Source organism: Falco naumanni, unplaced genomic scaffold (genome assembly GCF_017639655.2).
Source record: "Falco naumanni isolate bFalNau1 unplaced genomic scaffold, bFalNau1.pat scaffold_285_arrow_pat_ctg1, whole genome shotgun sequence".
Taxonomy (NCBI): Eukaryota; Metazoa; Chordata; class Aves; order Falconiformes; family Falconidae; genus Falco; species Falco naumanni.
The window spans coordinates 12,484-24,639 of NW_024427427.1; the positions used below are offsets into that span (position 1 = coordinate 12,484).

The following is a 12,156-nucleotide window of genomic DNA, read 5'->3' on the forward strand; positions in this document are numbered from 1 at the left end:
ATGGTAGTGCATTTTTGTCCATGGGGTACAAAAACAAGGGCGTATTGGAACCACGCTGTTACAGGTCTGAATGTTAAAGCTTGATCTAAAAACAAAAGAGTTAACAGAATAGTGATTTGAATTAAAAAAAAAAAAAGGGAAAGGCGGGCGGGGGGGGGGAGACACGGACACGACACACACCAGAATACAGTAATATTATCCGGAAATCCTGTGTCTTTGCATCTCACGTACATTCTCATTGTTTCTTCACTCCTTTCCTGTTTGCACAGGTGAAATGGATCAGCACTTCATGTGGCAAGTTGTTTTTCTTCCCTTCCTCCTGAAGGGGAGGCAACTCCCTGCTACTCTTGGACTTCTTGGTTTCAGCAACACCTTGATGGAGCGGATAGAGATAAGGAGCATTAGATGCGGGAGCTGGAGCAGTATCAGAAGACTGAAGCCTATAAATCTTTAGCAGGAAAGCACAGGACAGACAAAAGGCAAATCACACAGACAAGGTATTGAATGGGACAAAAATATGTGCCTGGAACAACACAAGATTCCCAGCTGGTTGTGCAGACTGACGCTTGTTTACAGCCTTTGATGTAAAGGCTTGTTAAAACGTGGATGCTCATCTCAGGGAGCTCATCTGCGGGTGTGAAATGGAACATTTTTCTTCGGGCAAATCCTAGTTTCATAAATATGACATACAGCAACCTACACCAGAAATAATAATTGTCATTATTTCGTCACAGCAGTGACCAAACCATTGTTAATTGTTCTCCATTGTTCTGGTATTGCTTGTTAAAGAAAATGTGTTTTGAATTCAGAAATTTAAAGCGCTAAAGCAGCTAAAGTGGCAGAACCAGGCCTCGTCCCCAGTACAGCCCTAATCCAAGGCTGGTTTAACACCCAGTCCAGTTAATCACTGGGAGAACAGAGAAACAACAGATGATCAACTTGTGCACACAGGTGCTCGCAGAAACGCAGGTGTTTCAAGAAAAAAAAATCAGTATATGTGAATAGGAATTGCTCAAAGACTAAGTGTGCTTGAAGGAGTGTGTGAGTTAAAGCAGGCAGAAAGAAGATCACGATCCGAGGAGGAGCCTGGAACCGAGGCAGAGACTGGAAGCAAATAGATGAATCAACAGGGACAGGGTCAGGTGATGGATTTGCAGAATGGACAAGACCAAAGGAAACTTCTAAAAACCTCGGGCATTGACTAATGATTTGATAAGTGTATATAAGCCGTGCTGTGTCCCTTTGCTCTCTGCCACTCGCTGGGGCGGTGGCCCAGCTCTGAGGGGCGATTAAAGCAAACCCAGTGGTACCCACGTCTGTGTAAATTTCTCCTTTAACACTATACGTGAAGCATATGACAGAAGTGCTGGTAATCCACTGGTGTTGTGACTGTTGACTGATGTCCCGTGTTAGAATAAATACAAGTACAATGGCTAACAGGCCTCACGTGCATGAAGAACATGAGAACGGTGGTGCTGGGTCAATGGGTCTGTGCTTTTCTCTGGTGCTCTCCTTGCTACCACCTAGCACTCAGCTGGCAAGTTCATGGGCACAGCCAGGACCAGTCCAGCCTCTTGTTTTCCAGGGAGCCGATCACCACACACATGGGAAACAGACAGTAGACAAGACCTAGTTCTTCATATCCTTTCCGTTGTTTTGCTAGAGAATCTAAAGTTTGATAGACCTTATTTTGTTTGTATTTACATTGGCACTTCAGTGGGTCCAGACTAAATGGCCACTCTCTACCTGACTGCTGCAAAAATTGGTTTGAGCCCTCGGTTAGTAACCAGCCGTTGGTTAACTTCATCTTTGAAATACAGCAACCTATGGTGGAATAGGAAACTGAGACAGTTAGGGACATCGGTTGTATTTACTCGAAGGAGGTGGAAAATTTTCTAGGGAAATTTAATAGTGTTAGCATAAAAATCCTGTATGTGGCACATGAGCGACTGCTCTAGGCAAATAAATGGCTTTTTAGAATTAGAAGCCATCCCTGCCTTAAGTGACACATTTAGAAAAAGTCTCTGCGTGAATATTAAGCTCACACAGCAAAGCTGCAGCTACCTGATAGCACAGTATTTTTCCTGGTTTGGAGGATTTTTTTATTCATCTAAAACTTTCCAACGGTCGTCACTGCTAGTTTATTCCCTGTATGACAAATAAGTAGTAAATGAAGGTGTTTTCATACAATGGAACAATCTGCATGCTTGCATTTTTTTCACAGCTGTTGCAAAGATGTACTTGAAACCCTGAAGAGCTTTTGCTTTTTATACTACTGAAAACCACACTACACAGCTTTTTGCAAATTTCCAGTCTGCAGAATCGCAGAGTAATTGTTCGTTTGTTTCCGTGAAAGAAAAAAACCCCAACACATCTTCCTTTAGAGGCAATATTTTGCTGCAGATTTTAGTTCTATCTTTTCTATTTCATCTACCTCTTCTCCAGCTCAGAAAGGTCTACTTCTTTAGAAATTCTTTTCATTTGATGTGTTAGAATATCTCTGTGTAGTAGTCGAAAAGGAACTGGACCTGCCCTTTGTCTCACTCAATTCTCATTTCTATAATACATGCAGTTTTCCTTTACTTATTAAAGAAAATTACCAAATCCCATACAGCTACCTGGGATCATGGATCAATCTGAATATGCGTGGCCCAGCACTACTTTTTGCAACTGATCTAAAATTCTGTGCCAAATTCTATCATAACCCAGGAATGGAAATAATAGGGATGACATACTTTGCATATCTTCTCTGCAGGTTGTTACGACCCGCTGCAAGTAAATAAGAAAAAATACAGGTAGTGGACATTTCTAAATAAACCTCTGACATCTGAAGAAGTCATTTTAATATCAGATTTATTCTCACCATACTTTCTGCATGGAAGACCAGAAGAATCTATGCTTTTAATACAATTTGTGCAGGAAAGCATTGGCAAAAATACTAGAGTACTTGTAATGTTTGTTCCTACACCAAACATGCTGAGGTGAGGCTTAAAAGCCCACCTGTGAATTCACATTTGCCGCAGTGCTGTTAGTAAAAGCTGTAACTATCCGTATTTTTTTGAGAATGCTTAAAATAAAACACAACCTAACTCTCAGTTATAGAACAGTGTAGCACAGCAAAGACGTTATCATCTAATTTTTTCATTATAAGATGTGGGTGCATAACCAGGAAGAACACTAACAATTATTTCTTAGTAAACCTTTCCAGCATAAAACCATTTAGTGGGGCAGTGCAAATCAGAACATACTCTGACTTTAACACGAAAGAACACTTCTGCTGTATAGGTAGACAAAAAAAATTGACTTAGTGGGGCATTTTCGTTCTCACAGTGCTGTTTCCTCTCCTTTCATTGTCCGTAACCTAGCTACCCAGTGATTTTTGGGGGACGTTAGGGTTAGCATAGATGTTAGGTTAGCTTTAGATGCTTTACATGTTAGAGATGCATTCCTCGTGATTCTGCTCCACGCACAAGAAAAAGCCCGGCTTGCCTTTGCCTGGAGCGGGACTCAGTATGTTTTCAAACAGTTTTCCGCAAGGATACAAACACTGCCCCACTATCGCTCACAATGCTCCGGCCACAGCCTTAGCACAGGTCACCATTCCACCTGGCCTCACAGTGTATCGATACATCGATGGCATCCTCAGCGGGGCAGAAGGGCCAGAAAGCGTTACAGATGCAATGAAAAACATTTGGGCAACACTAACCAAGTTGGGACTGGAAGTCCCAGAGTCAAAGTGCCAAGGGCCAGCACGAGAAGTTAAATTCCAAGGAGTCTGGTGGGTTGCAGGAGCTGCCTCTCTTCCACCAGACACACTGGAAAAGAAAGAATCCGGGCACAATCCATCCAGTACGCTGGAACTACAACAAGTTCAAGGGACTGTGAAGTCCTGGCGTAACCATAGTCCTGCCTTTTCCGTCATTGCTCGTCCCTGGTAGAATTTGTTATAAAAGGGAAAATCATGGCAGTGGACATCTCATCAGCTCTGTGGTACCGTCAAGTTCCCCTTCCTGCAGGAGCATAACAGAGCCTGGCCGCGGGCTCTCCACTCCGCTCCAGCCCCCGTTACCCCTGTCAGCACGTGCTGAGGTTGCAGGCTGCGCTGCTTAGGGAGCCGTGGCAACACACATTTAGGATGGTGAATGCCGGCCATCCTGAAAGCCATAGCTGTCTCTTACCCTAAAAAGCTTCCTGTAATACTATGCTTCTCTGAGGTCCCACTTTTCTCGAATTGCCCCCACCCCAAAGCAATTTCCCCACAGGGTCCCTAAGCAAGGCAGTAGAGGAGTGGCTCTCTCAAACTCCCTCCCAGCCCTGCCCTGGATGAAAGAAGGCAGAAAGAAGCCTTCAAATGAGGACAGTTCTGGCTGCAAGAGAACACAAGCTGACCAGGTCTTGGGATCCACTGACACCAACAGAAATTTAGGTGAAAACTCCCCTTTGACATGAAACTCAACTCCCAAACCAAAAAACAGTTGTGATGGGAAACTATGGTGGGGGTGGGAGATCAGCACTGAGGGCAGGAAAGCATCAGCAGCATGGGAAACCATTGAGTTGGGAAGTTGTTCTGTCATTAAAAGTCAAACCGTCACAACGCTGGCTGACCCAGGTGCTGGCATAATGATCGCCATGGAGACGGAACCCCAGAACACTGTTTGCCCCAACAAACGCCACACTGGCCAACTGCCGCGGCACAGAGCAGCACGCTCCTCGTGGTGCTCCTGCCCTCCGGGTAACCCCCAACCAGCTGTGCCGGCCAGCATCTCACCCCATCACCCCCCTTCGCTTCTGCCCACAGAGAGGTTCCCCCTCCAGCTGCCGACAGGACCAGAGGTGCCCGGCATGAGCTTCACCACCCTGACCATGCCGCCACCGGTCACTGCTGGTGTGCTGCCCTCTGTCCCGGGGCTGCTGATCACCGTTCGGCCTTCCCAGCTCCACACTGTCACCCACCAGCCCGCCCTGGCAACCTGGCAGGGGGTGCAGGGGCCCCTGGGGGACTCGGGGCAGGTCGTGCAGCTGCCACACGTGCTGCAGCTCCCCAGCGGTGTGCAGCTGCCCCCTCTGCCTGCTCCTTGTCCCCCTGCCTATGGCTGGGGACAGCAAGTGGTGATGGGGACACTTGTGCCCCACCAGCCAGTGGGGCTGGGCCCATGGGACGTGGGCCAGGGGCAGCCCCTCTACCCTAGGGGCTGCACTGTGCTGAACGTCCCTGCCCATGCTGGGCCCCTGCCACCCCAACACCCTGCGGCTCAGCATCGCGTGCAGGTCTCCCCTGTGCTCTGCACCCATCCTGGCAGCGCCCAGAAGCTGTTGGAGGCCTTTAACAACGACGTGGTGGCCAGTGAGGATGGCGTCCCTGCTGCCACCCCCTGCCAGCCCGCCCTGGATATGCTCTCTGGCAGAAGCAGGACCAAGCACCAAGGTGAGGTCTGCAGGGTGGCAGAGCCCATAGGGGTGACCTGCACCAAGGAAGGCTTGCATCACCCTGGGGGTGGCTTGGCTTCGTTTGCTTTTTCAGAAGTGGTGACCACCCCGCCAAGCCCAGAGAACCTCCTGGACCTGCCCGAGCTGGGGCCAGATGCCTTCAACGAGGCCTTTCCTGAGCTGGCAGAGGACAACCTGCAGTTTCAGGATGAGCATTCGTCCGCCATGGACAGCAGTGACCCGCTCGCCTGGCTCGACAGCATCCTGGAGCTCCCTGAAGTTCTCAGCGGCTCCTGCTTGACCACCCTCCTCAACAAGTTCCCGGAGTTCTCAGAGTACGTGGCAAAGGGTGACTGCTCCAAGGAGCAATCGCTGGCGGCAGGGCTGGGGGACAGCGAGGACACCGACCGTGGTGTCCCTGATGTCCCTGTCTTGACCACCACCCTCAACAGGATCCCTGACCTCTTGGAGTGCATGATGGAGGGCAACTGTCCCAAGGACCAAGTGGTGGCCGCAATGCAGGAGGACACCAACCCCTCCTGGCAGAGGGTGGCAACATCCCCCTTGCTGGACGCCAAAGGCAAGCAGGGTGGGCTGGCAGCGGTCTTCCCCACCCGGCTGCCAGAGAGCCCCATGGAGCCCTCTCAGGAGGGTCCTATGGACACTTCAGAGGAGAGCCCCTTGAAGGGATGCCCAGAGGGTCCCCACAAGGGTCTCCCAGAGAGTCCTCAGCAGATCCTGCTGAAGAGTCCCCTGGCCAGCCCCCCGACTGCACCCCAGCATCATCCGCCCCGCGTGGCCCAGCTGGTGGAGGAGGTGCTGCAGAGGCAGCCCCGGGTCATTCTGACCCACTTGCCACCACCACCGGGCATCTCCTCCTGCCGGGTGGTGCCCAGATCAGGCAAGGCTGCTGGTAAACAGGCCAAGCGCCCCACATCGGCTGACACCCTCGGGATGCCAGAGATGTCCCCATGGGGCAGCATGCCACCCAAGAAGAGGAAGAAGATGGTGGTGTGCCCGGTGGCAAAAAGCTCCAAAACCCTCTGGGAGGGGAAGCCACACAGGGATGCCACGGCAGTGGGCTGTAGTGGGGAGCAGGGGGGCAGCAGCAAGCAGAGGCCATCCAATAGCGACTATGTGCCCACCAAGCGAGCCAAAACCCTGAGGAACACCAGGAGACAAGGTGCTCCACACTGCCCCAGTCGCCGTTGATATATTGATAGAGAAGGTGTGGAGCACAGATCCCTCTGACGTGTGACCTGCACCTGCCCACTGCAGCCCCGGCCCTCTACCAGATCTGTCTGTCTTAATTCATTAAAGGTTTGATGTTCCTTGCACAGTGCCTCTGCCTGCGGTCATTCGCGCAGCGGGAGATGAGGGTTAATGCAGCCCCTGCCACATGCAGAGACCTGATGCTCCACCTTCCCCTCTGGCTCCACCTTCCCCTCTGTCGAGGTGACACCTCCACCGAGCTGACCCACTCTCTGAAGTATTTACAAATGAAGGGACTTCTCATCAAGGGAGGCAGCCTTGGCAGGGGTGAGAAACAAAGAGCAGGTAGTGAAAAGAGCACCGTTATCTAAGTTGCGCAGGAAGAAGACTTCCAATGGGGAAAGTTCTGGCTGCAAGAGAACACAAGCTGATCGGGTCTTGGGATCCACTGACATCAACAGGAAATGAGTTTAAAATAGGACAAAGATAATGGTGGCAGTGGGAGATGGGGACCTCTAACTGAAATAGTTCTGCCCCAAAGAGGCCAAAATCCCGCTTGGGGAGCATGCGTAGTCCGTAAAACACTTCAGCAGTGCTACTGAGGATGCGTACGCGTTTGCATTAGAAGCGAGAAACCAGTCACCAACCCTGTGTATGACACATGACCATGCAACGTGCGGCGCTCTGAGAAAGGCCCCGAACCCCTTCTCAGTGTTCCAGTTGGACCTAAAAACTTTGCACGCACTTTTTAATCGCTGCCCCCGAAGCGATTTCCCCACAGGGTCAGTAAGCAAGGGGGTGGCGGAGTGGCTCTCTCAGACCCCCTGCCAGCCCTGCCCTGGGCGCCGGTGCCTCCGGCCCTGCCCCAGCAGACGTTGCTGCGCTGATGGAGGGGCTCCCTCCCTCTCCACTGCATTTGCAAAGGGAGTGGCTGGCTCACCCTTTGCTGCCCACGCAGCCAGCCCTCACCTTTAGCTGCTGTCATTCCCAGGGGCGCCGGCTCTCTCCCAGCACCCTCACACCTTCTCCCTGCGACACTGCGAGAGAAGCGTTCGCCAGGCACACGGGTGCCGTCACTGCCCTGCGCAGCTGCGCACCCCAGACTGGCCCTGCCTGACTGCCTCCCTCACCAGGCACCTCCACCTCCACAGTCTCAAGCTCCATCCCTTTAGACGGAAAGGGGGTCACTTTATTGAGAAGTAACCGTTCCTCATGAGGAACACAGTCTCTTCAGGAGGCAAAATACTTTAATAGCACTTAGAAACAAAGCTGGGGCATCTGGGGGGCCACCTCACCACTACTCCAAACAATGTGTCCTTCATGGAGAAAAACTGAAGAGCTAGACAGTTTCCAGAGGACAGCAAAACCTGACCTGCTGAGAGCTTAGGACAGTGCACGTCATGTTCTTCTTCACACTTGGTGCACGTTTGACAAGCTGCGAGATGATGGCAAATTACTTCCTTCAGAGAGGACAGCAAGACACTGTTGCCAACTCAGCTTAGGGTTTTTTGGCTTTTTTCTCTGGCTGGCTAAGCAAAGAAACGGAGGCAGTTTCGAAGTGCGCAGAAGCACAGCTGCAGACATAATTCCTGCTGTCACGCAGGCAGCAGGAGTGAACTTCATCCCTTTGGGTCCTTTTGAGAACACCAAGCACCCAGATTGTGCTGAAGGATGCTTTGTACATAGGGGACCCTCGGAGAGAAGCAGACATGTCCAGTTTTATTCCCTGGGAAAGTGCCCTGACACTGTCCTGCCTCTCAGGTGGCGTAGGATAATTAAAATACAGGAACTTATTAGTAAGCATGGGCTAATTCCTGGCCCACTGTGATGTTAACAGTAGCCCACAAATCTCTCAACTAGTTTTGCTCAGCCTGTATTTATGACAGTTACATTGCTCTATGTTGTGGGGGAAAGCAGGTGACACAGCTTGCCCCCTTGATGCACAGGGCTGCGTTTCAAAGGACTACGACAATCCCAGAAGAGCACAGCATAGAACAGCTTATACGTAATTAAGTATCACATCACAAAACATACTGCATGCCATCTATCCATGAAAATGGGGTTTATGTAGGCACATGCAAAATGGGTCTCCTGCTCAAAACCCAGCAAATCCTGATTTTAAAAAATCATATACTGAAATGTAAGACGACATACCTTTGGGTTTGTTGCTAAATCCCCATGTCGATGTAATTCCTTCACTGCCACTGAAATTGTTCAGCTTAAGGCACTTTCCATGTCAAGCAAAGAAAGTTCAACTCAGAAGGGAAAGATCCTTCTTGATGGGATGCATCATCTGTGACAACCAGACACCTTCCCGCCCACTGAAACATAGCAGCCGAGTTAAAAGCAGCTTTTAAATTCCAAGTGGAGAGGTGCAAAGTTTGAAAACTACAGGACATTCTCCTCCTAGCACAAAATAATCAACTTTTTCCCACTTCTCTGCAAACCTTAACCCCAGTGTTTTGTGTTTTTCACACTGCAGCACAGAAAGCCAGTACCCACAGCTGCACAAGGACTTCCAGTGCCAGTGTGCAAAGCATCGAGGAGTCTGGGCTCAGTCTTGGCAGTACAGGAGTGATCCACCTCAAATGCACTGCACAGTCTGCACCTGGGGGTATCACAGGTCAATAGTTAATCACCGCTTTTCCTCCCAGTAACAATAAAAAGAGAAAAGAAGAAAATCTCCTTACATCCATGGCTCTTCTTTACAGGCTAGAGGCTTATGGAAGTGATGACCCATTTCACCTAACATTCAAGACACCTTTTGAACAATTTTCAGAACTGTCCCAAAACCCCCAGATCTTACACAACAATCAGTCCAAAGAAAGTACAGAGGTCTCTGCGCTACTGGACACATGCAGGAACACTTGTGTTTACTGGACACCTTTGTAAAGGGAAAAGGCATTACACCAGCGTACCAGATCCTTGCCCAAAAGACTTTTCAAACCACCTGTTTGTTGACGCAGTCATTGCACTTCAACCCTTCCACCCACGACAACATCCTCTCAGGGGGCAGACTTGCCTGCTCTTGATCACAGAATCAGTCAGCAGAGTTCATATTGAACCAAGCTAAAAACTGGGCCCAACCTCTACGTTCACGGTTGGGATACACGGCTCCTATCACAGGGTTCACATGGCAGTCCCACCTGGGTTACGTATCTGAAGTTGCATTTCCCACGGGTCAAATATTCCTCTTCACATCTGCCTTGAAACTGAGGGCTCATGGTCAGCGAGAGAAGAGAGTTCCTTGCCTCCTGTGCAGTCAGGTCACGTTCCCCTGCTAAAGGCAGCCTGCTCAGGCCTCCCATTTGTGTACAATCTGTTAAAAGAATAAAATCAAGTCTGAAGGTTATTCATTTGCTTCCTTAAACATTCTACCATTTGCAGCATTCGGCCCCCAGAAGACGACTTCTGACATAGCAACTTCTCCAAGCAACCTGCTATAAAAGGCAGTTCAACAGAATCACCGACAGCCAGGTCTGTACCCTTGGGGAGACACTTTCAAAGCTCTTTGGAGGATCGCACTGGATCTGTGTGCTTTAGACCCCACTGCGTGGATTTACTGTTTTACTGGCAAAGGTTTTATGTACCACACATGAACATCTTCAAATCACCTACTGGAATGGTCTCATGCATAAACAGACACAATGATCCTCTAATATCACACATGAAGAACTCAATGGATGCTCCTACCAAGGCAGTGGTTCCCTTCTGTAGCCACTGAACAAGCAAAAGGATGGATCAGAATGACATTATCAAGCTCTGAAGCAAAACTTCTGTCTTCCTTTAGCTGTAATTTAGAGCTTCATTGAGTGCTGAAGAGTGTCAGCCTGACAGCTCTGAAGCATGAAGAGCTTGATCCTCTGTGCCAGAACCACACCGGCACTGGCCACACAAGCTGCCTGCGTACTCACAGGGTCAGGGTTCGGGTCCGGGTCAGGGTCTGTACTGCCCTGCCACCGCAACACAGAAGTGAGGAAAGTGAAATGGAGATAGAAGTGTTCGTTCTCCACGTAGTTGATGCTGGCAGCTTCTTGCCTCCAGCATTCCTGCACCTCAGGAGCCTGGGAAATGACAACAAATGTGAAAGTTCCTGAAAGTAATTTGCCTAACACACCACAGCGTAGCACTTCCCTATGCCCACACCACACCTCTGGCTCCCAGCTGCTCTCCTGTGCTTCCCTTTAGCTACCTGGGAGGCACCTTTTCCATCTCCTCAGATCTCAGAACACCCAACTCATGGCTCTAACATTCTTCCCCTTCCTCTCAACATCTTCCTGGTGGTCTCAGCTTTCTGCCCTCCAGATTAGGGCCTTATCATAACAGGACAAGGATAGCACTGGGTTTTTTTTCTGTAAGGAAGCCAAATACTCTTAATTAAAATATAAAAATTAAGAGGAAGGGAAAAGCCAAAATGACAGCCAAGTGGAAGTTTCATTTGGTGCTCAAACCACCTGAATACTTATGCTGCAGCTGCAGCTGAGAGCTGGCCCTTAGATGCCTGATCAGGATAAAGCCCCAAATCCTGCCACTAAGGTTTCAAATGACAAAATAACATCATCTAAGGGAAGGCAAAATGGATAAACACAAACATCGCCGTATGTTTACAGGGCCTTCACAGCACAGTGGTTCTCTGATGGCACCCAGAACTTAGCAGTATGAAGAATTACAAAGGTCAAGTGCTATTTATAAGCAATGCACCCTTAAATCAACACTAGTGACAAAAGAGCCAAGCACTTGACTTGCAGAACGGCAGGTGATTCGTGACTTTCTCCACAGCTTCTACTACTGATGAAGCTTACAACCACCTCACCATTTGGGAACGACATCCGTTGCTAGTGTTGCTCTGGTTGGGAACTCAGCAGGCTGGCACGTTCATTCCTTCAGAGCCAGAAGGAATTTGTCATTACAGGAATTCTCATGCCACTGAACTGGCAGCAAGGTACACAAGCCTCTTAATCCCTTTTTATACTTCTACACTTGTGCCATAAAACCATTCTCCACTCTCCATCTCACTACCTCTCCAAGCAGACAAGTCCCATCTGCCACACACTTGTCACAAACTACGCAGGATATGACACAGGTTTCAAATACATCAGAAAGTATCAAATCAGAAACTTTAAAACATAAAAGAAAATTAAAAAAAGGTGGCAGTGGGAAATTATTTTCTACCTTGACTGTGAGGTTCACAAGCTGCTAGTAGTTAACGTTAATGGCTCACTATTTCAAGGTCGTGATGGCAACAGTTCTGCAATGTGTGGATATCAGCGAGAGAATTGCTGCCTTGCACCAGTTCAGGTGCTCCACCTATACCTTGTCACAGATTTGATTTTTTTTTTTTGTTTGTTTTAAATGTTTATCAGGGTAGGATCTGCCTACCAAGACCAGATTTTAAGTGAAGTTACATTATGCTGCAGACTGGGGTCTGCTGGGGTGCTCCTGCCCGGCCCCACGTGGATGGTGCTGCCCAGGCCCATGGAGCTGATTCTGTCTGGAGTCATGGGGCTCCTCTTCCTC

General features: G+C 49.3%; 1 protein-coding gene across 1 annotated transcript; it reads left to right on the plus strand.

Annotated features, from left to right (window-relative positions):
- Positions 1 to 4,842: 4,842 nt before the first annotated feature.
- LOC121082104 lies at positions 4,843 to 6,639 on the plus strand. Its single transcript, XM_040581443.1, has 3 exons — positions 4,843 to 5,010; positions 5,257 to 5,762; positions 5,880 to 6,639. Exons 1-3 carry the CDS (start codon positions 4,843 to 4,845, stop codon positions 6,637 to 6,639), a joined length of 1,434 nt encoding a protein of 477 aa, XP_040437377.1.
- The last annotated feature ends 5,517 nt before the right edge of the window (positions 6,640 to 12,156 follow it).